Consider the following 24034-nt stretch of genomic DNA (forward strand, 5'->3'; position numbering starts at 1 on the left):
AGGCAGCTGCTCTGCCTGCTCCAAATGGCTGGCTGCCCCTGTGGCCCTCTACTCCAGGTGGGGGGGGCAGGGCGGGAGGCTTTGCACACTGGCCCCCCCCAACAAAATCTCAGCTCCCATTGGCCACTTTCCGCAAAGCCGGCCCCTCCCCCGCGCCCGGAGCAGAGAGCCACAGGGAGCAGCCAGCCGCTGAAAGCCGTGGGGCTGCTGTGTGCCTGGGCCCCAGCAGGGCGCAGACCCGGAGGCTTGGTGGGCTGGATCCAACCCGGGGCTGTATCTTGCCAGCCCCGATCCAGGGAGCGGTGCCGTGCCACACGCACGGGGGAACCGCAGGGCTGCAGCGCTCGCACGGGACGCAGCACGGCGAGCACGGCTCCGGCGCCCACACACCGAGACCCTGCTGCTCCAGCCTGGCGAGCACGGCTCCGGCGCCCACACACCGAGACCCTGCTGCTCCAGCCTGGCGAGCCCGGCTCCGGCACCCACACACCGAGACCCTGCTGCTCCAGCCTGGCAAGCACGGCTCCGGCGCCCACACACCGAGACCCTGCTGCTCCAGCCTGGAGAGCACGGCTCCGGCGCCCACACACCGAGACCCTGCTGCTCCAGCCTGGAGAGCACGGCTCCGGCGCCCACACACCGAGACCCTGCTGCTCCAGCCCGGACAGCCCGGCAGGGGAAGGGCAGGGAGGGGACTAGCTGCCGGGGTGGACAGACCCGCACGCCTGGCCCCTCCTGGACTCGCCCCGAGGCAGCATGGTCGGTGCATTCCCGCCCGGCCGACGCGGGGCCCTATTTATAGCTGGGGCCCTCACTGGGCCAGCCACCGGGGGAGGGGCTGGCAGCAGGTGGCTGCAACAATGCTGCTCATCTCCAGCAGGGGGCAGCGTGGCACCGGGAAACACCCCTCTACCCCCAGCCCCTGCCCCCCCAGTGCCCCTCACTCCCGCCCGCAGCCCCTGCCAGCCCTGCCCCCAGCCCTGCCAGCGCCCCTCACTCCCGCCCCACAGCCCCTGCCAGCCCAGCCCTGCCCCCCCAGCCCTGCCAGTGCCCCTCACTCCCGCCCGCAGCCCCTGCCAGCCCTGCCCTGCCCCCCCCAGCCCTGCCAGTGCCCCTCACTCCCGCCCCACAGCCCCTGCTCCCCCAGCCCTGTCCCCCCAGCACCACTAATACCCCTCACTCCCACCCCACAGCCCCTGCCAGTCCTGCCCTGCCCCCCCAGCCCTGCCAGTGCCCCTCACTCCCGCCCCACAGCCCCTGCTCCCCCAGCCCTGTCCCCCCAGCACCACTAATACCCCTCACTCCCACCCCACAGCCCCTGCCAGTCCTGCCCTGCCCCCCCAGCCCTGCCAGTGCCCCTCACTCCCACCCCACAGCCCCTGCCAGTCCTGCCCTGCCCCCCCAGCCCTGCCAGTGCCCCTCACTCCCGCCCCACAGCCCCTGCCAGCCCTGCCCCCCCAGCCCTGCCAGTGCCTCTCACTCCCGCCCCACAGCCCCTGCCAGCCCTGCCCCCCCAGCCCTGCCAGTGCCCCTCACTCCCACCCCACAGCCCCTGCCAGCCCCACCCCCCCAGCCCTGCCAGTACCCCTCACTCCCTCACCCCTCACGCCCCGGGGGCCTTTGGCACCAGAGCAGGAGCACAGAGAATTGAGGGTCGAGACCCAGGTTGTGGGGCGGGAGTGACGGGTACTGAGTGTGGTGGCGCGTTGGGGTCCCCCACCTCCTGCACCCCCGAACAGACTCCCCCAGCCAGTAGAACAGGGGAGTTTATTGCCTCTCCAGGGTACAGCCCAGCACAGATGGAATCTGGTTCCAGGGCAGGCCTAGGATGCCTCAGCCCCCTTGAGATGGGGGAGCCTGGGGCCCTAAATCCCAGCCCCTTGCTCAGGCTGCTTCCTAAGTGAGTGAGGCGAACCCCAACACGCCGTCACAGGGCTGCTTTTAAACTGGCTCCCCTGGCAGACCAGCTCCCCCCCGGCACCCTTGGGACGGAAAGTCGAGAGCCGGTGGGTGCAGGCTGGCTCCGACCCCGCGGCTCAGGGGGGTTCCCATCGCCAGTGAGGCACTCGCCCTGCCACGCAGAGGGACGTCCCGGACGGGGCGAAGGGGGCTGGTGTCGCGGCTCACAGGTGGTGCCCACACTTGGCCCCTCGGCTCCTGGGCGGGACCTCCGGGACCCCCCCCCCCAGTGAAGCAGCCTCTTCTCGGGGAGCCCCCCCCCCTCCAGCGCAGTGACCAGCCCGTTCGCAGGGGCCACTCCAGTGCGGGGACCCTCTCTTGGGGGCCCCTCTCCCCTGGGGGTCGCCCTCCGCCTCCGGGACGGCGCCTCTCAGGGCCTCCAGCCGCCTCCTCCGCCGTGAGCCCCTCGGGGGTCCCCCCCTCTGGCCCCCGGGGCCCCCTCCCAGAGGGGACAGCGCCCCCCTGCTCCCCACCCCAGAGCGACCCCCGGCCAGCGCCCAGCAGGAGGGGCTATGGAGCTTTGAACCCAGCAAAGGATCCCTCAGGCCAGTCGCCTGGGCCCCCCGCCCCCCACATCTGAGTCTGCCCTGCAGCCGGCTGAGTCCTGCCTGCCCTGCCCTGCCCCCAAAACAGCCCCCGTCCCCCAGCCGAGCCCCAGTACCCCAGCAACAGCCCCTCCCCCGCCAGTGTCTCTCCCCAGGTAACCGGGTCGCCTGGGCCCCTCTTCTCCCCTCCCCCCCCGTCCAATGTTCTCCCCTCGCTGGGACCCGCTGGGCCGGTCGGGGTCCCCCCCTGCAGCCCCTTGTCTGGCGTCTGGCCGGAGCCGGCCGTGTCCCCTGAGCAGGGCCGGGGGCGCCGGGGCACCAGACGCGGCTCCAGTTCTGGGCTGTTCTCTGCAACCGCACTGAGCCCCCCTGTATGTAACCCCCCTGAACCCCCAAAACTCCCCCCTTGTCACATTGAACCAGCAACACCCGGCACTGAGCCCCCCTGTATGTAATCCCCCTGAGCCCCCAAAACTCCCCCCTTGTCACATTGAACCAGCAACACCCGGCACTGAGCCCCCCTGTATGTAATCCCCCTGAGCCCCCAAAACTCCCCCCTTGTCACATTGAACCAGCAACACCCGGCACTGAGCCCCCCTGTATGTAACCCCCCTGAACCCCCAAAACTCCCCCCTTGTCACACTGAACCAGCAACACCCGGCACTGAGCCCCCCCGTATGTAACCCCCCTGAACCCCCAAAACTCCCCCCTTGTCACACTGAACCAGCAACACCCGGCACTGAGCCCCCCTGTATGTAACCCCCCTGAACCCCCAAAACGCCCCCCTTGTCACACTGAACCAGCAACACCCGGCACTGAGCCCCCCCGTATGTAACCCCCCTGAACCCCCAAAACTCCCCCCTTGTCACACTGAACCAGCAACACCCGGCACTGAGCCCCCCCGTATGTAACCCCCCTGAACCCCCAAAACTCCCCCCTTGTCACATTGAACCAGCAACACCCAGCACTGAGCCCCCCTGTATGTAACCCCCCTGAACCCCCAAAACTCCCCCCTTGTCACACTGAACCAGCAACACCCGGCACTGAGCCCCCCCGTATGTAACCCCCCTGAACCCCCAAAACTCCCCCCTTGTCACATTGAACCAGCAACACCCGGCACTGAGCCCCCCGGTATGTAACCCCCCTGAACCCCCAAAACTCCCCCCTTGTCACATTGAACCAGCAACACCCAGCACTGAGCCCCCCTGTATGTAACCCCCCTGAACCCCCAAAACTCCCCCCTTGTCACATTGAACCAGCAACACCCGGCACTGAGCCCCCCTGTATGTAACCCCCCCTGAACCCCCAAAACTCCCCCCTTGTCACAGTGAACCAGCAACACCCGGCACTGAGCCCCCCGTATGTAACCCCCCTGAGCCCCCAAAACTCCCCCCTTGTCACACTGAACCAGCAACACCCGGCACTGAGCCCCCCTGTATGTAACCCCCCTGAACCCCCAAAACTCCCCCCTTGTCACACTGAACCAGCAACACCCGGCACTGAGCCCCCCTGTATGTAACCCCCCTGAACCCCCAAAACTCCCCCCTTGTCACACTGAACCAGCAACACCCGGCACTGAGCCCCCCCGTATGTAACCCCCCCTGAGCCCCCAAAACTCCCCCCTTGTCACACTGAACCAGCAACACCCGGCACTGAGCCCCCCTGTATGTAACCCCCCTGAGCCCCAAAACTCCCCCCTTGTCACACTGAACCAGCAACACCCGGCACTGAGCCCCCCTGTATGTAACCCCCCTGAACCCCCAAAACTCCCCCCTTGTCACACTGAACCAGCAACACCCGGCACTGAGCCCCCCTGTATGTAACCCCCCTGAATCCCCAAAACTCCCCCCTTGTCACAGTGAACCAGCAACACCCGGCACTGAGCCCCCCTGTATGTAACCCCCCTGAGCCCCCAAAACTCCCCCCTTGTCACATTGAACCAGTAACACCCGGCACTGAGCCCCCCCGTATGTAACCCCCCTGGACCTCCAAAACTCCCCCCTTGTCACACTGAACCAGCAACACCCGGCACTGAGCCCCCCCGTATGTAACCCCCCTGAACCCCAAAACTCCCCCCTTGTCACATTGAACCAGCAACACCCGGCACTGAGCCCCCCTGTATGTAACCCCCCTGAACCCCAAAACTCCCCCCTTGTCACATTGAACCAGTAACACCCGGCACTGAGCCCCCCTGTATGTAACCCCCCTGAGCCCCCAAAACTCCCCCCTTGTCACATTGAACCAGCAACACCCGGCACTGAGCCCCCCTGTATGTAACCCCCCTGAGCCCCAAAACTCCCCCCTTGTCACATTGAACCAGTAACACCCGGCACTGAGCCCCCCCGTATGTAACCCCCCTGAACCTCTAAAACTCCCCCCTTGTCGCATTGAACCAGCAACACCCGGCACTGAGCCCCCCTGTATGTAACCCCCCTGAGCCCCCAAAACTCCCCCCTTGTCACACTGAACCAGCAACACCCGGCACTGAGCCCCCCTGTATATAACCCCCCTGAGCCCCCAAAACTCCCCCCTTGTCACACTGAACCAGTAACACCCGGCACTGAGCCCCCCTGTATGTAACCCCCCTGAACCCCCAAAACTCCCCCCTTGTCACATTGAACCAGCAACACCCGGCACTTAGCCCCCCTGTATGTAACCCCCCCTGAGCCCCCAAAACTCCCCCCTTGTCACACTGAACCAGCAACACCCGGCACTGAGCCCCCCTGTATGTAACCCCCCTGAACCCCCAAAACTCCCCCCTTGTCACATCGAACCAGTAACACCCGGCACTGAGCCCCCCTCTATGTAACCCCCCTGAGCCCCCAAAACTCCCCCCTTGTCACATTGAACCAGTAACACCTGGCACTGAGCCCCCCTGTATGTAACCCCCCTGAGCCCCCAAAACTTCCCCCTTGTCACACTGAACCAGCAACACCCGGCACTGAGCCCCCCTGTATGTAACCCCCCTGAGCCCCCAAAACTCCCCCCTTGTCACATTGAACCAGTAACACCCGGCACTGAGCCCCCCTGTATGTAACCCCCCTGAGCCCCCAAAACTCCCCCCTTGTCACATTGAACCAGTAACACCCGGCACTGAGCCCCCCTGTATGTAACCCCCCTGAGCCCCCAAAACTCCCCCCTTGTCACACTGAACCAGTAACACCCGGCACTGAGCCCCCCTGTATGTAACCCCCCCTGAGCCCCCAAAACTCCCCCCTTCTCACATTGAACCAGTAACACCCGGCACTGAGCCCCCCTGTATGTAACCCCCCTGAGCCCCCAAAACTCCCCCCTTGTCACATTGAACCAGCAACACCCGGCACTGAGCCCCCCTGTATGTAACCCCCCTGAACCCCCAAAACTCCCCCCTTGTCACAGTGAACCAGCAACACCCGGCACTGAGCCCCCCTGTATGTAACCCCCCTGAGCCCCCAAAACTCCCCCCTTGTCACATTGAACCAGCAACACCCGGCACTGAGCCCCCCTGTATGTAACCCCCCTGAGCCCCCAAAACTTCCCCCTTGTCACACTGAACCAGTAACACCCGGCACTGAGCCCCCCTATATGTAACCCCCCTGAACCCCCAAATCTCCCCCCTTGTCACACTGAACCAGTAACATCCGGCACTGAGCCCCCCTGTATGTAACCCCCCCGAACCCCCAAAACTCCCCCCTTGTCACACTGAACCAGTAACATCCGGCACTGAGCCCCCCTGTATGTAACCCCCCGAACCCCCAAAACTCCCCCCTTGTCACACTGAACCAGTAACACCCGGCACTGAGCCCCCCTGTATGTAACCCCCCCTGAACCCCCAAAACTCCCCCCTTGTCACACTGAACCAGCAACACCCGGCACTGAGCCCCCCTGTATGTAACCCCCGCTGAGCCCCCAAAACTCCCCCCTTGTCACATTGAACCAGCAACACCCGGCACTGAGCCCCCCTGTATGTAACCCCCCTGAACCCACAAAACTCCCCCCTTGTCACATTGAACCAGTAACACCCGGCACTGAGCCCCCCTGTATGTAACCCCCTGAACCCCCAAAACTCCCCCCTTGTCACACTGAACCAGCAACACCCGGCACTGAGCCCCCCCGTATGTAACCCCCCTGAACCCCCAAAACTCCCCCCTTGTCACACTGAACCAGCAACACCCGGCACTGAGCCCCCCTGTATGTAACCCCCCTGACCCCCAAAACTCCCCCCTTGTCACATTGAACCAGCAACACCCGGCACTGAGCCCCCCTGTATGTAACCCCCCTTTGAACCCCAAAACTCCCCCCTTGTCACATTGAACCAGCAACACCCGGCACTGGGCCCCCCTGTATGTAACCCCCCTGAGCCCCCAAAACTCCCCCCTTGTCACACTGAACCAGCAACACCAAGCACTGAGCCCCCCTGTATGTAACCCCCCTGAGCCCCCAAAACTCCCCCCTTGTCACATTGAACCAGCAACACCCGGCACTGAGCCCCCCTGTATGTAACCCCCCTGACCCCCAAAACTCCCCCCTTGTCACATTGAACCAGCAACACCCGGCACTGAGCCCCCCTGTATGTAACCCCCCCTGAGCTCCCAAAACTCCTCCCTTGTCACACTGAACCAGCAACACCCGGCACTGAGCCCCCCTGTATGTAACCCCCCCTGAGCCCCCAAAACTCCCCCCTTGTCACACTGAACCAGTAACATCCGGCACTGAGCCCCCCTGTATGTAACCCCCCCTGAGCCCCCAAAACTCCCCCCTTGTCACATTGAACCAGCAACACCCGGCACTGAGCCCCCCTGTATGTAACCCCCCTGAACCCACAAAACTCCCCCCTTGTCACATTGAACCAGCAACACCCGGCACTGAGCCCCCCCGTATGTAACCCCCCTGAACCCCCAAAACTCCCCCCTTGTCACACTGAACCAGCAACACCCGGCACTGAGCCCCCCTGTATGTAACCCCCCTGACCCCCAAAACTCCCCCCTTGTCACATTGAACCAGCAACACCCGGCACTGAGCCCCCCTGTATGTAACCCCCCTTTGAACCCCAAAACTCCCCCCTTGTCACATTGAACCAGCAACACCCGGCACTGGGCCCCCCTGTATGTAACCCCCCTGAGCCCCCAAAACTCCCCCCTTGTCACACTGAACCAGCAACACCAAGCACTGAGCCCCCCTGTATGTAACCCCCCTGAGCCCCCAAAACTCCCCCCTTGTCACATTGAACCAGCAACACCCGGCACTGAGCCCCCCTGTATGTAACCCCCCTGAACCCCCAAAACTCCCCCCTTGTCACATTGAACCAGCAACACCCGGCACTGAGCCCCCCCGTATGTAACCCCCTCTGAGCCCCCAAAACTCCCCCCTTGTCACACTGAACCAGCAACACCCGGCACTGAGCCCCCCTGTATGTAACCCCCCCTGAGCCCCCAAAACTCCCCCCTTGTCACATTGAACCAGCAACACCCGGCACTGAGCCCCCCTGTATGTAACCCCCCTGAACCCACAAAACTCCCCCCTTGTCACATTGAACCAGTAACACCCGGCACTGAGCCCCCCTGTATGTAACCCCCTGAACCCCCAAAACTCCCCCCTTGTCACACTGAACCAGCAACACCCGGCACTGAGCCCCCCCGTATGTAACCCCCCTGAACCCCCAAAACTCCCCCCTTGTCACACTGAACCAGCAACACCCGGCACTGAGCCCCCCTGTATGTAACCCCCCCTGAGCCCCCAAAACTCCCCCCTTGTCACATTGAACCAGCAACACCCGGCACTGAGCCCCCCTGTATGTAACCCCCCTGAACCCACAAAACTCCCCCCTTGTCACATTGAACCAGTAACACCCGGCACTGAGCCCCCCTGTATGTAACCCCCTGAACCCCCAAAACTCCCCCCTTGTCACACTGAACCAGCAACACCCGGCACTGAGCCCCTCCGTATGTAACCCCCCTGAACCCCCAAAACTCCCCCCTTGTCACACTGAACCAGCAACACCCGGCACTGAGCCCCCCTGTATGTAACCCCCCTGACCCCCAAAACTCCCCCCTTGTCACATTGAACCAGCAACACCCGGCACTGAGCCCCCCTGTATGTAACCCCCCCTGAGCTCCCAAAACTCCTCCCTTGTCACACTGAACCAGCAACACCCGGCACTGAGCCCCCCTGTATGTAACCCCCCCTGAGCCCCCAAAACTCCCCCCTTGTCACACTGAACCAGTAACATCCGGCACTGAGCCCCCCTGTATGTAACCCCCCTTTGAACCCCAAAACTCCCTCTGCCTCACATCTGGAAAGCGACAGCTGAAGGTACCGGAGTCCTGCCTAGATCCGTGTCCCCGTGGGCTGCCGGGGTGTCCCCGTGGGCTGGTGCTCTGTGTGGATGGCAAAGACCAGGAGAGGGGGCGGAGCTGCCAGGAGAGGGGGCGGAGCTGCCAGGAGAGGGGGCGGAGCTGCCCAGGCCCGCACCGTGGCCGTGACACAACATGCTCCGAAGGACCCACAACCTGGGTCTCGACCCTCAATTCTCTGTGCTCCTGCTCTGGTGCCAAAGGCCCCCGGGGCGTGAGGGGTGGGTGAGGCCAGGGGTCCCAGCTGGAGGCCTCAAGGCTCTGCCAGCCAGCTCAGGAACGGAGCAGTAGAGAGGCCCTCCAGACAGGCTAGAGTGGCAGTGGGGGAGGCAGCCAATCAGGGGCCAGGAGGGCCATATAAAAGGGGCTACAGCGCAGCAGTGAGTTGCTGCTTGGAGCTGGAGGAGGGGGGACTGTGGCCTGGGCGAGCAGCAGGGGCGTGAGATGCTGCTGGCAGACAGCCCCGGGGTTACATTAGTGAGGGGGCACAGCCGGGGGGAGCTTCCCCCCCCCCCAAAGGCTTTCAGTCCCGGCTCCGCTCCCCTTCGTGGCCAGCCACGGACTCTGCCCGCACGCGTGAGAGCCTGGTGGCGGGGCGTCCCTGCCAAGCGAAGCGGGCCTCTCGGGCGCTTCGCCACTCGCCTGCGTCTGCGCCCGCGGGGCCTGGGGGTTCCCTCCAGCTCACTGGTACAAGTGTGACAGGCCCAGAGCCCGGCCCGGCACCCCACGGAGGCCAGGCCCTTTCTCGCCACGTTCTGAGGCCTCGGCAGCCCCGTAGCGTGCGCCCGGTCCGTGGGATCCTGCTGAGTGTTGCCGTGGAAGGGTGCCACGTCCGTTCCCCGTCAGCTGGGGTGCAGCCAGCAACTTCCCCAGCCTGCATGGGGGAGGGGACTTGCGCCCATGGCCAGAGGCGGGGCCCCCCTTGCGTGGGGGCGGGGCTCCGTTTGGGGGGCACGTCCCAGCTGTAGCCCTAGGTTAGGGCGGCGCGGGCGGGGCCGTGGGCTGACGCCCTGCCTGAGGGGGCCCCGCAGGCCGCCAGAGCCCCGCCCCCCGCAGGGCGTTTTTACACACGGGGGCTTTGGGGCGCTCCTGGGGGGCTCCTCAGGGCTGGTGCTGGCAAGGCTGGGGGGAGGGGCTGGTGTGGGGGGCACAGCAGCAGCTGCCATGAGGGGTGTTTGTCCCCCCCAGCTGTGCACACACCTCAGCTGGGCCAGGCCCTGGGCTTGCAGCCCAGCCCCTGCCTAGGTCTGCCGCTCGTCCCTGCTCGACTCCCGGGCAGCAGGGAGCACGGCTGAGCCTGCCCCCCTGGAGCTCCCTGCGGCTGCCTCTGGGAGCCGGGCGGGGCCTGAGCCAGGGAGCAGCTCCCTCTCCGCCTGGCGGCTAACGGGGGCCTGGCTCTGCCAGGGGAGCGGAGCTGTCTGGGGCTGTGCACTGGGCTCCGAGGGGGGAGCCGGCCAAGGAATGTGACACATCAGAAGGCAGCTGCTGCTTCAGGAGAGGGGCCGAGCCGGCTCGGCGGTGGGGGTGGGGGGGGGGGCGCCGGGGGCTGCGGCCGCGAGGGGCCCTGCCGGAGCAGGGGGGGCTGCAGGGAGCCGCACCCCGGAAAGCAGAGGAGAGGGGCTGGGTCGCGGAGCAGGGCTGGGGTTTCGTCCCCACCGGGTGCTGTTCCGGCTGGGCATGCGGCACGGGCCCCTCGACTTGGCTGGCTCCGCCGTGCAGGCAGCAACCTGAGACCTCTCCTAAAAATAACCCCCGCTCACCCCCGGAGCTGCGACCTTCGGGGCTTCGTCCGGCCCGAACGCCACCTGCGCCGGCCTTTCCCCCGGCCCCGCGCGCACAGCAGCAGGGAGCTCCGGCTGCGCGGCAGGAGGGAGACCCGGAGCCTGGGGGCTGCCCGCGGGGCCACCTGCAGCAGCTGGGAGCGGAGAGCCGGGAGCGCAGGCTCGGCTGGGCTGCAGCAGGGAGGGCCGAGCCCGGAGCCATGCACCGAGCCCAGGCGCAGAGCAACCTGAGCCAAGCGGGAGAGGAGGCCGGGGGGCTGGCGCGTGCGTTGGGGAGGCCTGGGGTGGCTCCCCCGAGTCCCGGCATCCCCCCGAAGCGCGCCAAGGTCGTGGAGGCGCCTGGCGCGGGAGCCGCTCGCCCCGCAGCCCCGGCCTTTGTGCGGAAGCTGAAGAACGCAGCCATCGGCACCGGCTGCGACATTCGGCTGCGGGTGGCCGTGGTGGGCAGCCCCCCGCCCCGCCTGCGCTGGTACAAGAACGAGGAGCCCATCTCCCCGCGGGGGGAGGAGTTCGGGAGCCTGTGGATCCGGGAGAGCAAGCCGGAGGACGCGGGCGTCTACACCTGCGTGGCCTGGAATGTGCAGGGGGAGGCCACGACCAGCGCCGTGTTGGCCATCCTCGATCTAGACGGTAAGGCCCGGGCGCCGGGGGAGGGCGCCGGCGTGGAGGCCAAGACCCTGGAAGCCAGAGCCTGTCTGCACACGGGGCTTCCTGCCTGATGCTGAGATGCAGCTGCCTCTGGGGAGGGGCGTAACACTCGCTTCCCAGCTGCATGGCCCCGTCCTGGCCAACGTGGGGGAGCCGTGCGGGCCCAGAGCGGCGAGCGGGGGCAGGAGAGAGAGAGACAGCGCCGTGCTGTGGTTCCCGGAGCCCAGTGGTGCCAGCCAGACTCTGCAGCCTCAATGCCCCGGCAGCAGGGGGGGCGGGGGGCAGTTGAGCCCCACATGGTGCCCCCCCCCCCGCTACAGCAGCAGTACGCAAAGGGCCGTCTGCAGAATGAGCCCATCCCCCCAGCGACTGGCCCTGGTCTGCACCCCGGCCAGGCTGCTGCACCTGGCACTGCCCCCCCCACCTGGTGCCTTGTGCCATGGGGGCTAAGCACCCGCCTGGGGCCGTGACCAGCTGCCAGGCAATGGAGCTTGGGCCCTGCCTATTGGCCTGTTACGTGAGGGCGGGGCACACGGGGGTGGGCGGTGCCCATTGGCCAGTAGCAGTGGGGGCAGGGCAGTGCATGGGCAGTGGGGGGGCGGTGCGTGGGCAGGGGCCATGCCCTGTAGTGTGGGAGCTGGGCCATTCAGTGTGGGGGGGGGCTGGTGCGGGGCAGACCATGTGGTGGGGGGGGCCGTGCCATTCAGTGCGTGCGGGGGGATGGTGCGGGGCAGTCTGTGTGGTGGCGGGCCGTGCCATTCAGTGCGTGCGGGGGGATGGTGCGGGGCAGTCTGTGTGGTGGCGGGCCGTGCCATTCAGTGCGGGGGGGGGCTGGTGCGGGGCAGACCATGTGGTGGGCGGGCCGTGCCATTCAGTGCATGCGGGGGGATGGTGCGGGGCAGTCTGTGTGGTGGCGGGCCGTGCCATTCAGTGCGTGCGGGGGGATGGTGCGGGGCAGTCTGTGTGGTGGCGGGCCGTGCCATTCAGTGCGGGTGGGCGGGGGGGACAGTGCGGGGCAGTCTGTGTGGTGGCGGGCCGTGCCATTCAGTGCGTGCGGGGGGATGGTGCGGGGCAGTCTGTGTGGTGGCGGGCCGTGCCATTCAGTGCGTGCGGGGGGGGATGGTGCGGGGCAGTCTGTGTGGTGGCGGCCCGTGCCATTCAGTGCGTGCGGGGGGATGGTGCGGGGCAGTCTGTGTGGTGGCGGCCCGTGCCATTCAGTGCGTGCGGGGGGGATGGTGCGGGGCAGTCTGTGTGGTGGCGGGCCGTGCCATTCAGTGCGTGCGGGGGGATGGTGTGGGGCAGTCTGTGTGGTGGCGGGCCGTGCCATTCAGTGCGGGTGGGCGGGGGGGACAGTGCGGGGCAGTCTGTGTGGTGGCGGGCCGTGCCATTCAGTGCGTGCGGGGGGATGGTGCGGGGCAGTCTGTGTGGTGGCGGGCCGTGCCATTCAGTGCGTGCGGGGGGATGGTGCGGGGCAGTCTGTGTGGTGGCGGGCCGTGCCATTCAGTGCAGGGGGGGGATGGTGCGGGGCAGACCATGTGGTGGGCGGGCCGTGCCATTCAGTGCGTGCGGGGGGATGGTGCGGGGCAGTCTGTGTGGTGGCGGCCCGTGCCATTCAGTGCGTGCGGGGGGATGGTGCGGGGCAGTCTGTGTGGTGGCGGGCCATGCCATTCAGTGCGTGTGGGGGGATGGTGCGGGGCAGTCTGTGTGGTGGCGGGCCGTGCCATTCAGTGCGGGTGGGCGGGGGGGACAGTGCGGGGCAGTCTGTGTGGTGGCGGGCCGTGCCATTCAGTGCGTGCGGGGGGATGGTGCGGGGCAGTCTGTGTGGTGGCGGGCCGTGCCATTCAGTGCGGGTGGGCGGGGGGGACAGTGCGGGGCAGTCTGTGTGGTGGCGGGCCGTGCCATTCAGTGCGTGCGGGGGGATGGTGCGGGGCAGTCTGTGTGGTGGCGGGCCGTGCCATTCAGTGCGTGCGGGGGGGGGATGGTGCGGGGCAGTCTGTGTGGTGGCGGCCCGTGCCATTCAGTGCGTGCGGGGGGATGGTGCGGGGCAGTCTGTGTGGTGGCGGCCCGTGCCATTCAGTGCGTGCGGGGGGGATGGTGCGGGGCAGTCTGTGTGGTGGCGGGCCGTGCCATTCAGTGCGTGCGGGGGGATGGTGTGGGGCAGTCTGTGTGGTGGCGGGCCGTGCCATTCAGTGCGGGTGGGCGGGGGGGACAGTGCGGGGCAGTCTGTGTGGTGGCGGGCCGTGCCATTCAGTGCGTGCGGGGGGATGGTGCGGGGCAGTCTGTGTGGTGGCGGGCCGTGCCATTCAGTGCGTGCGGGGGGATGGTGCGGGGCAGTCTGTGTGGTGGCGGGCCGTGCCATTCAGTGCAGGGGGGGGATGGTGCGGGGCAGACCATGTGGTGGGCGGGCCGTGCCATTCAGTGCGTGCGGGGGGATGGTGCGGGGCAGTCTGTGTGGTGGCGGCCCGTGCCATTCAGTGCGTGCGGGGGGATGGTGCGGGGCAGTCTGTGTGGTGGCGGGCCATGCCATTCAGTGCGTGTGGGGGGATGGTGCGGGGCAGTCTGTGTGGTGGCGGCCCGTGCCATTCAGTGCGTGCGGGGGGGATGGTGCGGGGCAGTCTGTGTGGTGGCGGGCCGTGCCATTCAGTGCGTGTGGGGGGATGGTGTGGGGCAGGAGATGCCTGGGCAGACGGCTGTGAGCAAGGGCACCTTTCCCAGAGCCAGGCAGCCCTCCCTGTGGTGCCCTCTGGGCCCGGCTCCCCCTCGCTGCCTGGTGTCCCTGGACGCCTGACCCAAAGGGCTGGGGCAGCTGCCTTTGCTCGGTGGCCCCTTGAGCCCAGCTCAGGAGCTGCTACAGTCAGGCACTGCCCGAGGTAGCTGTGCGTGTTGCCCTCCCAGCCAGGGGCTGGCACCCAGCAGGAAGCCGCAGGGCAGCTAGGGGTGCTCAGTCTGGCTGGGTGGGTCGCTGGGGGGAGAGGCAGTCTCCTTGCATGACAGAATCTTGAATTAACGATTGATCGTTAATCCCTGGAGAGTCCCGGTGGGCTGGCAGCCCTGCCTCACGGGCTGCGAGGAGGGGTCCATGAGGGGCCGAGCGCTGGCGCAAGGCAGTGGAAAGTGGGGGCTGACACACTGCACGGAGGGGGCCGGTGGGACGTGGTGCTCCGGGCAATGGGCATGAGAAGGTGGCAGCTGGTGCTGGGAGGGGGCCGCGAGAGGGAGGGGTGGGTCAGTGCGGAGGCTGTGCTGCCCATGGGCCGTGGGGCCTGGGGTGTGGAGGGGAGGAAGGTGCTGGCTTGGGGGGCTCCTCTCGTGCCTGCTTTGGTCTGCAGGCTCCAGCGCTGCCAGAGGCGGGGAGGAAGCCGCTGGTGCCCGACAGGCACAGGGACTGGCAGTGTGAGGGCAGCAAGGGGCAGAGGTTGGGGGGTGCACAGCGAGCGGCCATGCTCCGGGTGCCTCCTGGGCTGCCTGAGACGCTGGCCACCCGCTCGGCCCCGGCCTGGTGTGTGTGTGTGTGGGGGGGGTTGCCTGGGCAGCAGGGATGCCAGCAAGGGGGCTAGAGCCCCAGGCAGAGCTAGAGCCAAACTCCTGGAAGCCCAGGCCAGGCCGTGCTGGTGGCGGGGGGCTGGTATGTGGGAGAACGTGTGGAATTGTTGCACTTAAGAGAAGCACCCGGGGTCTTTTTCAGGGGGAGAAGGCAACAGGCCACAGTTACTGGCCATCCATAGATCAACACTTGCCATGTGCATATGACACATCACACTCACGCTCTCCCTGGCACCTGCTGCGGGAGGGGCTCCCCTTCCGGTCTCCATTCACCCCCCCAGGGCAGTCGGGGAAAGGGGAAGATCCATTCTACTCCGAGCAAAAGACACTTTTCTTTACCTTAACTCAGGGGTCCCCAGCGCGGTGCCCACAGGCGCCATGGCGCCCGCCGGGGCATGTACGGGCGCCCGCCTAGCGCCGCCCCCGGGAGCGTGGCACATGCGCGGCCCCGCCCCCAGGCGGCCCGGCAGCCCCGCGCGGCGCCCGCCACCCAAAAAGGCTGGGGACGCTGCCTCAACTATTCCTAGGACCTCTAGCAGAAAGAGCTTGATCCCAAGTGTCTGTGGCGAAGATGGATACAAGGTTCCTCTTAGACAAGGTTCGCTAAGAAGGGTTAACTGGAAGCTCCAGCTAGAAGCACAAGACCTGTCTAGAAAAGGACTTACAAAGTTTCTCTTAATACAAAGTGATGTGAGAATGACACATGGGTCTCTGGAAATGTTAGAGATTTAGACTCTAATGGACTCCAGATCTCAAGGGATCCAAGCGCTTACAGGGCCGCTAGCGGGAGTATCTCCATGCTCCGAGAGCGTGAACCCAGCACGCGGGGATGGGAGCGGGTAACCGCTTACCCAGCGATGAAGAGGGGATTGTATTTGCTCTGCTTCTACTGCCCTGTGGTAACCCCGTCTGTGTGCCTCAGTTTCCCTGGGCACTGCACCAATAGCAAGATGGGGATGGGGCTTACCGTCCCAAGAGCAGCGGGGTTGGAAGGAGCCAGGCTGGAGCAGCCTGTGCCCGTGGCAGAGAGCCCCCCGCCCCGTTCAGTCAGTTAGCTCAGTCATTGGGCTTTCCAGCCCCACCAGCGAGGGGCAGATCAAGGCCCCAGGAGCGGGGCCAGTGAAATGTGAGGGGAGAGCGGAGGCCACCAACACGGCTACCTCACTAGTGGGGCGTCATCCGTCCCCGCAGTGCCTGGGCCCCGGCAGCTCACCTGGGGGCAGAGAACGGCCCCAGCGCCTCACACGGCTGCTTCCTGGCGCAGCTGGTGCAGGCTCCCGCCGGGGGGGGGGGGGGGAGGAGGCGAGTCCTGATTCAGTCGGGGTGGCCTGGTTCGAGAGGTGACAGTGGCTGGACCACGTGGAAACAGGCCCCCAGTGGAATTCTGTGGACCTCCCTGGGGGGCACCTCACCCACCCAGCGGGGTGGCATGGACGCCAGCAAGGGGCGGCCCCAGAAGTGAGGAGGCGAGTTAAGCAGCAAGGAACAGGCAGCACCCCAGAGGGATCCCTGCCGGCTGCATGGACACGTCGCACCCCCCGGCCCAATGGCAACGGAACCCGCCACAGGGTCACTGAGCGCGCCACGGAGACTGTCCAGCCACGGCCAACGGCTCAGAGCCAGGCCTGGGAGATCGGGGGGGGGGGGGTCCTCCCAATGGGGCACTAAACCAGCTGCACGGAGCCCCTCAGCTACCCCCCTCGCCAGCAAATCCCCTCAGACACCCCAGTGCTCCCTGTACCCCCCAGCCCCCCCTCACGCAGGGGAGAGGTTCTAACCCATCCCCCACCTCCCCTCAGACACCCCAGTGCTCCCTGTGCCCCCCCAGCCCCCTTACGCAGGGGAGAGGTTCTAACCCATCCCCCACCTCCCCATAGACACCCCAGTGCTCCCTGTACCCCCCAGCCCCCCCTCACGCAGGGGAGAGGTTCTAACCCATCCCCCACCTCCCCTCACACACCCCAGTGCTCCCTGTGACCCTCAGACCCTCTTCACACAGGGGAGAGGTTATAACCCATCCCCCCACCTCCCCTCAGACACCCCAGTGCTCCCTGTGCCCCCCAAGCCTCCCTTACACAGGGGAGAGGTTCTAACCCATCCCCCACCTCCCCTCAGACACCCCAGTGCTCCCTGTGCCCCCCAAGCCTCCCTTACACAGGGGAGAGGTTCTAACCCATCCCCCCACCTCCCCTCAGACACCCCAGTGCTCCCTGACCCCCCCAATCCCACCGTACACAGGGGAGAGGTTCTAACCCATCCCCCACCTCCCACAGGACCAGCCCCAGTCCCAGGGCGATTTGCACCTCGACTCTCCCCCCAGGCGCTCGCAGGGCCCGTCCTGTGGCCTCTGCCGGCTCAGGGGTCATTAGGAGCGGGGGGAGCCTGAGGAAAGCACTTTCCACACACCGGTCCCCTCCTGCCTGGGGCAGGCTGAGCAGAGACGGGACCAGCTGCCGGGTTCACAGTCTCTGGGCACGGCCTGTGTCAGGCTGGGCCGGCAAATCCTTCCCTGCTGGATCCCTAGCCTGGTGCTGCTGGACGGGGGCAGGCGTGGGGACCAGAGGGAGGCACCTCAGGGCCTTTCCCCCTTGCCCGTGCGGCGGGAAGCCCCATTCCTCGCCCGGGGCTGGCGCTGCCCAAACTGGGCTGCTCACGTGATCAAGTGGCCCTGTCCCTTTCGGCAGGGCCTGGGTCGCTGCTGGTTCCAGGTCCCGGCTGCATCCCTCGGGTCTGTGGGCGACTCTCAAGGGGCAGAGTCCTGGCAGCGTTGCTGGCTAGCTCAGCCCGACATCGCCTCGCCCCTCCCGGGGGGGTGAACATTTCAGTGCCAGCCCAGCGCCCGCAGTCACAGCGCCCCCCATACACGCACCCCTAGAATCACGGTAACGGCCCCGTACCCCAATCACAGAGCACGGGCGGAGAACCGGGACAGGGCCGCCGCGGCCCGCCGGCCAGGCGAGAGAGCAAACGGCAGCGTTCAAAAGCAGAGGTGAAACCCTCGTGAGGAAGATGGAGAGGAGCATGTGACGGCGCGTTGGGGTCCCCCGTCTCCTGCACCCCGAAATGGCGCAAACAGACTGCACCAGCCAGTGGAATTGAGGGTGGTTTACTGCTCCTCCAGCACAGCGCAGCACAGATGTAATCTGGTCACAGGAACTGGGCTAGGATGCCTCAGGCCCCCTTGAGATGGGGGAGACTGGGCCCCTAAACTCCAGCTCCTCTCCCTAGGCTGTCTCATCCATGCCCTCCGACAGCCAGCAACCAACTCACTAACTTCCAGCCCTGCCCCCCAGCCAAGGCAGCATTCCACCTTCCTTTGTTCCTCTCCATGGGGGGTGTCTGGCCACTGGTTTGCATAGTGACTCATCCTGTTTGGCTGGGTCGTGGTACCCACGGCAGCCAGTGGGGGTTCCCCCAGAGCCAGCAGCATAGAAACCAGCCAGGTACCCCCACTACGTCACAGTTCTCCCCCCTCCGAGAGCGAACTGAGCAGGGTCACTCCGCTCGTGACCTAGGGAAGTTCGGGTCCTCTGCGTGGGAACCCGCCCTGGGGACATGGGTGCTCCCCTTGACTCGGGCCGGCCGTGGCGAGGCCCCACATGAGCTGGCTTCCCTCTGTCCACTCGCCGCCCCGCTCCAGGGCGACTGGCACAGGCCTGTCCTCGGGGGTCACACCCACCCTTCCGCTGGCCTTGATCTCTGGCCAGGGTCTCTCGGGCTGGGGCCATGAGCCCAGCGAGCCTTCTCTGGACAGCCAGGGCGGCTTCCACCCCCGATGCTCCATCCAGGGAGGACTTCCCCTCCCATAACTCTCTCAGCCAGCCCAGAGGGTCTATCTGGGGTAGAGACCCCCAAGCCGCTTTCCTCCTGTCTTGGGCCTTCCCGCCCCTCTGGCAGGAGTCACAGGACCGGCAGTACCGCTGCACGGCTGTAAAGATTCCCGGCCAATAGAAGTGCTGGAGCAGCCTCAGCCGGGTGCTCCGGATCCCCCGGTGGCCCCCAACGGGGACATCGTGGGCCAAATACAGCAGCTTGAGGCGATACTTTCGGGGGACGACCAGCTGCCGCTGGACCCCCCATGCCCTCGCCTTCCTGGGGGGGAGCCACTCACGGAACAGGAGCCCACGCTCCCGCAGGAATCTCTCCTGGCCACCTCTCCCCCGGGGCTGAGCTGCACGGAGGCCAGCCTGGTCCCTCAGCCTCTGCAAGGAGGGGTCTGCCTGCACCTCAGCCTGGAATTCAGCTGCTGAGGCAGGGATCGGGACCTGTCCCCCACCTCTGCCTAGGTCCGGAGTCCCAGCCTGGCTGGACCCCGTGTCCACTGGGATGGGACCCTGAGGATGCTGCCAGGAGTCCTTCCCTGGACCCACGTTGTCAGCCCCCTGCTGGCTCTGGCTCCAGGTAGTGACTAGAGCCCTCTGGGATTCATGGGGCCACTCCTCTAGGTCGTTCCCCATCAGCACCTCGGTGGGCAAGTGCGGGTGCACCCCCACTTCCTTGAGGCCTTCCTTCGCCCCCCATTTCAGATGCACCCTGGCTACAGGCACCTTAAACGGGGACCCGTCTATGCCCTTCAGGGTCAGCTGCGCGTGGGGTAGTATCCGCTCCTGGGCCACTATGTCAGATCGGGCCAGAGTCACCTCCGCCCCCGTGTCCCAGAAGCCCGTCACCTTCCTACCATCCACCTCCAGGGGTATGAGGCACTCGCTCCGCAGGGGCCGTCCTGCCCCCACCCGGTACACGGAGAAATCCGCCTCCTGAGAATCAGACCTCCCAGGGGAGGTGCACTGAGCATCCTTCCCCTCTCTCTGAGCTGAGGTTTGCCTGCCAGCCCCTGCCTCTGGGGCAGCCTGCCCTTCCTCCCGCCCCAGCCAGTCAACCCTGGACAGTCCCCGGTCCTGGGACCTGGTGCACTGAGCCCTCTTGTGGCCTTTTTGCCCACAGCGATGGCAAGTTAGGCTTTGGGCTGTCTCTGTCCAGGCCCTGGCTGGTTCTCTGGGGCGCAGACGACCTGTTCCTTGGTCTCGCCCCGTAGTTGACTCCCTCCGTCGCTCAGCCGAGATCCGGTCTCTGCGCGGTTCCCTCTCTCTCCGGGACTCCCGTTCACACCCGGACCGGCTCTCCGTGAACTCATCCGCCAGCCTCCCGGCCTCCTGGGGGTTCTCTGGTCTCCGGTCCTTGAGCCACAGCCTCAGTTTGGGTGGGCACGCTTCATAGAACTGCTCCATCATGACCAGCTTGAGCAGCTCCTCTGCGGTCTGGGCTCCAACTCCAGACACCCACTTGCGGCAGTATTGCGCCAGACGGGAGGCCAGGTCCACATAGGTCTCCCGTGGCCCTTTCTGTACCCCCCGGAACTTCTTCCTGTATATCTCGGGGGTCAGCCCGAACTTGTGCAGCAGGGCCTCCTTGACTCGGTTGTAATCCCCTGGCTGTAGGTCCTCCAGCTGACTGAGCACTCCGGCCGCCTCCTGGCTCAGTGCGGGGATGAGCTCCTGCAGCCAGTCAGCTGGGGGAACCCGTTGCAGTCCACAGGCCCTCTCAAAGGAGCTGAGGAACCCGTCTATGTCACCCACGTCCTTCAATTGGGCCACCACGAGCCTCTCCAAGTGGCTGGCAGCCCTGGGACCTTGGGGCCCATCCGCACTTGGCGCAGCCGGTGCCCCGCCGGTTCTCCGCTCTGCCATGGCCAGCTCATGCTGTCGCTGCCTCTCTCGATCTTGGCGCTCCTTCTCTCGGTCCTCTACTTCCAATTCCCTGATCCGCAGCTGGATCTCCAGCCGCCGCAGCTCCGCTGGGCTGGCCCCTGCCCTAGATGGGCTACGGCTTGCAGGCCTCCCGGGAGACGCTGTCTCATCTCTCCGTTGGGTTCCAGCGCTCCTCCCCCTCTCTGAGCCTGACACACTCTCAGGGGGGGTCTGGCTGCTTCCCCTGGGGACAAGATCCTGGCCCTGTGGCTGGTCATTCTCTTCCAGCTGGGCAATCAGCTGGGCCTTGGCTGCTTTCTGCACAGGCAAGCCCCTCTCTCTGCACAGCCCCACCAGCTCTGCCTTCAAGAGTCGGGCGTAGGCCATCTGCCCACTGGGCCCCTCGGTGCAGACTCACCAGTCTAGTGCTGCAGCGCCCCACGATTCCCAGGAACCGCTTCGCTCTGTCTCCAGCACGCCTGGCTCCAGGGCTCTTGCTTCTACTGCGCCTTGTCGCTTGCCGCTGGGAGCTTCATCCACGGGGTGCAGTGCATCCCACTCCTGACACCAGTGTGACGGCGCGTTGGGGTCCCCCGTCTCCTGCACCCCGAAATGGCGCAAACAGACTGCACCAGCCAGTGGAATTGAGGGTGGTTTACTGCTCCTCCAGCACAGCGCAGCACAGATGTAATCTGGTCACAGGAACTGGGCTAGGATGCCTCAGGCCCCCTTGAGATGGGGGAGACTGGGCCCCTAAACTCCAGCTCCTCTCCCTAGGCTGTCTCATCCATGCCCTCCGACAGCCAGCAACCAACTCACTAACTTCCAGCCCTGCCCCCCAGCCAAGGCAGCATTCCACCTTCCTTTGTTCCTCTCCATGGGGGGTGTCTGGCCACTGGTTTGCATAGTGACTCATCCTGTTTGGCTGGGTCGTGGTACCCACGGCAGCCAGTGGGGGTTCCCCCAGAGCCAGCAGCATAGAAACCAGCCAGGTACCCCCACTACGTCACAGAGCAGAAACGCTGCCCAGTGAAGGCTACAAATACCATAAGAAAAGCCCAGAAGGAGTTTGAGGAGCAGCCGGCCAAACACTCCAAAAGCAACAGCAACGTGTTTAAGTCCATCAGCAGCAGGAAGCTGCTAAACAACACCGGGCCCCGGGCGATCGAGATGCCGAAGGAGCCCTCAAGGACGATAAGGTCATTGCAGAGCTAAATGAATTCTCTGCATCAGTCTTCATGGCTGGGAACGTCAGGGAGATTCCCACACCGGAGCCTTTCTTTGTCGGTGACAAATCTGAGGAATTGTTCCAGATGGAGGCGTCGTTAGAGGAGGTTTTGGAACAAATTGATCAACTGAACAGTAACAAGTCCCCGGGACCGGCTGGCATTCACCCAAGGGTTCTGAAAGAACTGCAATGGGAAATTACTGAACTATTAATTGTGGTTCGTAACCTAGCTTTAAATCAGCTTTAAAACAAAGGGAGTGCTTCACGCAGGGCACAGTCAACCTGTGGAACTCCTTGCCAGAGGATGTTGTGAATGTCCAGACTGTAACAGAGTTCAAAACAGAGCTAGAGAAATGAGTGGAGGTGAGCAGTCTCCAAGCGGTAGCTGTGCTAGCCTGTGGCACCGCAAGGTGTGTCTAGACTACACTTCCCTGTTCACAGAGGGATGCAGATCAAGCACATCGAAATTGCTAATGAAGCAGGGATTTAAATATCTTGTGCCTCATTAGCATAAACATGGCTGCCACTTTTTTTCGAAAAAACCGGCAGTCTAGACATGGATCTGTCGAAAACAAAGCCTTTTTTGGACAGATCCTGTAAACCTCATTTTTTGAGGAATACAGGATCTGTCGAAACAGGGTTTATTTTTGACAGATCCGCGTCTAGACTGCCAGTTTTTTCAAAAAACTCCATTTCGAAAAAAAGTGGCAGCCATGTTTATGCTAATGAGGCACGAGATATTTCAATCCCTGCTTCAATAGCAATTTCGATGTGCTTGATTTGCATCCCTCTATTGACAGGGGGATGCAGTCCAGACGTAGCCTTAGAGACTGACAAATACGCCATAGCATGAGCCCTTGTGGGTAACACCCACTGCGTCGGGAGCTTACAGATCCAGGGTGCATAGAACAGCAAAGGCAGTTACCTGTCCATTGTGGGACCGGCCTTAACGACACTAATTGAGTCGCGCTGGCCGTGTCCTGTCCTGTAGCTTTCGTTGTGGAAATGCGAGTATCAAAGGCAGGGGAAATTGCCTTTGTAGTGCGCCAGCCAGCTCAGGTCTCTGCTCAAGCCCAGGGAGACAGTGTCAGATTTGCTAAGGAATCCCAGTTCCACACTCCCTCTGCCTGGCTGGTGCCATCGCTTCGCAGGCCGGCTCCTCAGCCCCATTGCGGAGTGCCCAGGCAGGCTCCAGCGGTCCCCTGGGGGTCTGTGTCGCCCTTCCTGCTGCCTGATTCGTGCCCATTGGCGCAGAGGCTGTGCGGGCGCAGGAGCCCGCTGTGGCTGACGTGGGTAGGTCAGTGCGGGGTGGCTCGTGTGGGAAGAGCGGGCTTGTTGCAGGGGGTGCCTGGCGCAGGGTTTCCGGGGCGCGCTGGGTGGCTGCTGCTGAGGGTTTGCTCCAGGCCGGGGGCAGGTGAGGCTGGGCCTGTGCTCGAGGGCTGGTTTTGCAGGCCAGGCTGCAGCTGGTGCAGGAGGCGCTGGAGGGTTGGAGGTGCCCAGGGGTGCTCTTATTTGCCTTGTTGGGCCTGCGCTGGAGAAGCCGACACCTGGGTACCCGTCCGGCTCTGCCCATCTGGTTCCTCACTTCCCCGGGGGCGGTTTGGGTTTAAGAGTGGCTGGGAGAGACCCTGGCGGTGCCTGTCTGTCTGTCTGTGGGACTGGGGCAGATCTGGCTGGACTGCAGGGCCTGGCTGCAGGCCATCGACCGGGTGCTGGCATGGTTGGTAGGTCCTGGTACGAGGTGGGGGGAAACGTGCCCGCCAGGTAACTGTGCTGCCGTGGGGGGTGGAAGTTGCAGAAATCCTGGTGGAATTCTACCAGGGCCTCCTTCCCGTGGGTCCAGCTGCTGCCTGTGTCTCAGTGAAGCAAGGGGGAGGTGGCAGCTGAGGAAACGTGGCTAGAGGACAGCCACGCAGACATTGGTGGGGGGCTGAGGAAACGTGGCTCGAAGGCAGCCACGCAGACATTGGCGGGGGGCTGAGGAAACATGGCTCGAAGGCAGCCACGCAGACATTGGCGGGGGGCTGAGGAAACGTGCCTCGAAGGCAGCCATGCAGACATTGGCGGGGGGCTGAGGAAACGTGGCTCGAAGGCAGCCACGCAGACATTGGTGGGGGGCTGAGGAAACGTGGCTCGAGGGCAGCCACGCAGACATTGGCGGGGGGCTGAGGAAACGTGGCTCAAAGGCAGCCACGCAGACATTGGCGGGGGGCTGAGGAAACGTGGCTCGAGGGCAGCCACGCAGACGTTGGCGGGGGGGCTGAGGAAACGTGGCTCCAGGGCAGCCACGCAGACGTTGGCGGGGGGGCTG

The 24034-nt window shown here is 65.1% G+C and overlaps 1 protein-coding gene across 1 annotated transcript in view; it reads left to right on the forward strand.

Moving 5' to 3' along the window:
- Nucleotides 1-10390: 10390 nt before the first annotated feature.
- The window catches only part of SPEG (striated muscle enriched protein kinase), a 91076-nt gene continuing 77432 nt past the window's right edge, over nucleotides 10391-24034 (forward strand). Inside the window, exon 1 of the mRNA XM_075917697.1 lies at nucleotides 10391-11247. Within this exon, the coding sequence (XP_075773812.1) occupies nucleotides 10818-11247 (430 nt within the window). The 5' untranslated portion in view covers nucleotides 10391-10817. The remainder of the gene's footprint in view (nucleotides 11248-24034) is intronic.

Source organism: Pelodiscus sinensis, unplaced genomic scaffold (genome assembly GCF_049634645.1).
Source record: "Pelodiscus sinensis isolate JC-2024 unplaced genomic scaffold, ASM4963464v1 ctg97, whole genome shotgun sequence".
Classification (NCBI taxonomy): Eukaryota; Metazoa; Chordata; order Testudines; family Trionychidae; genus Pelodiscus; species Pelodiscus sinensis.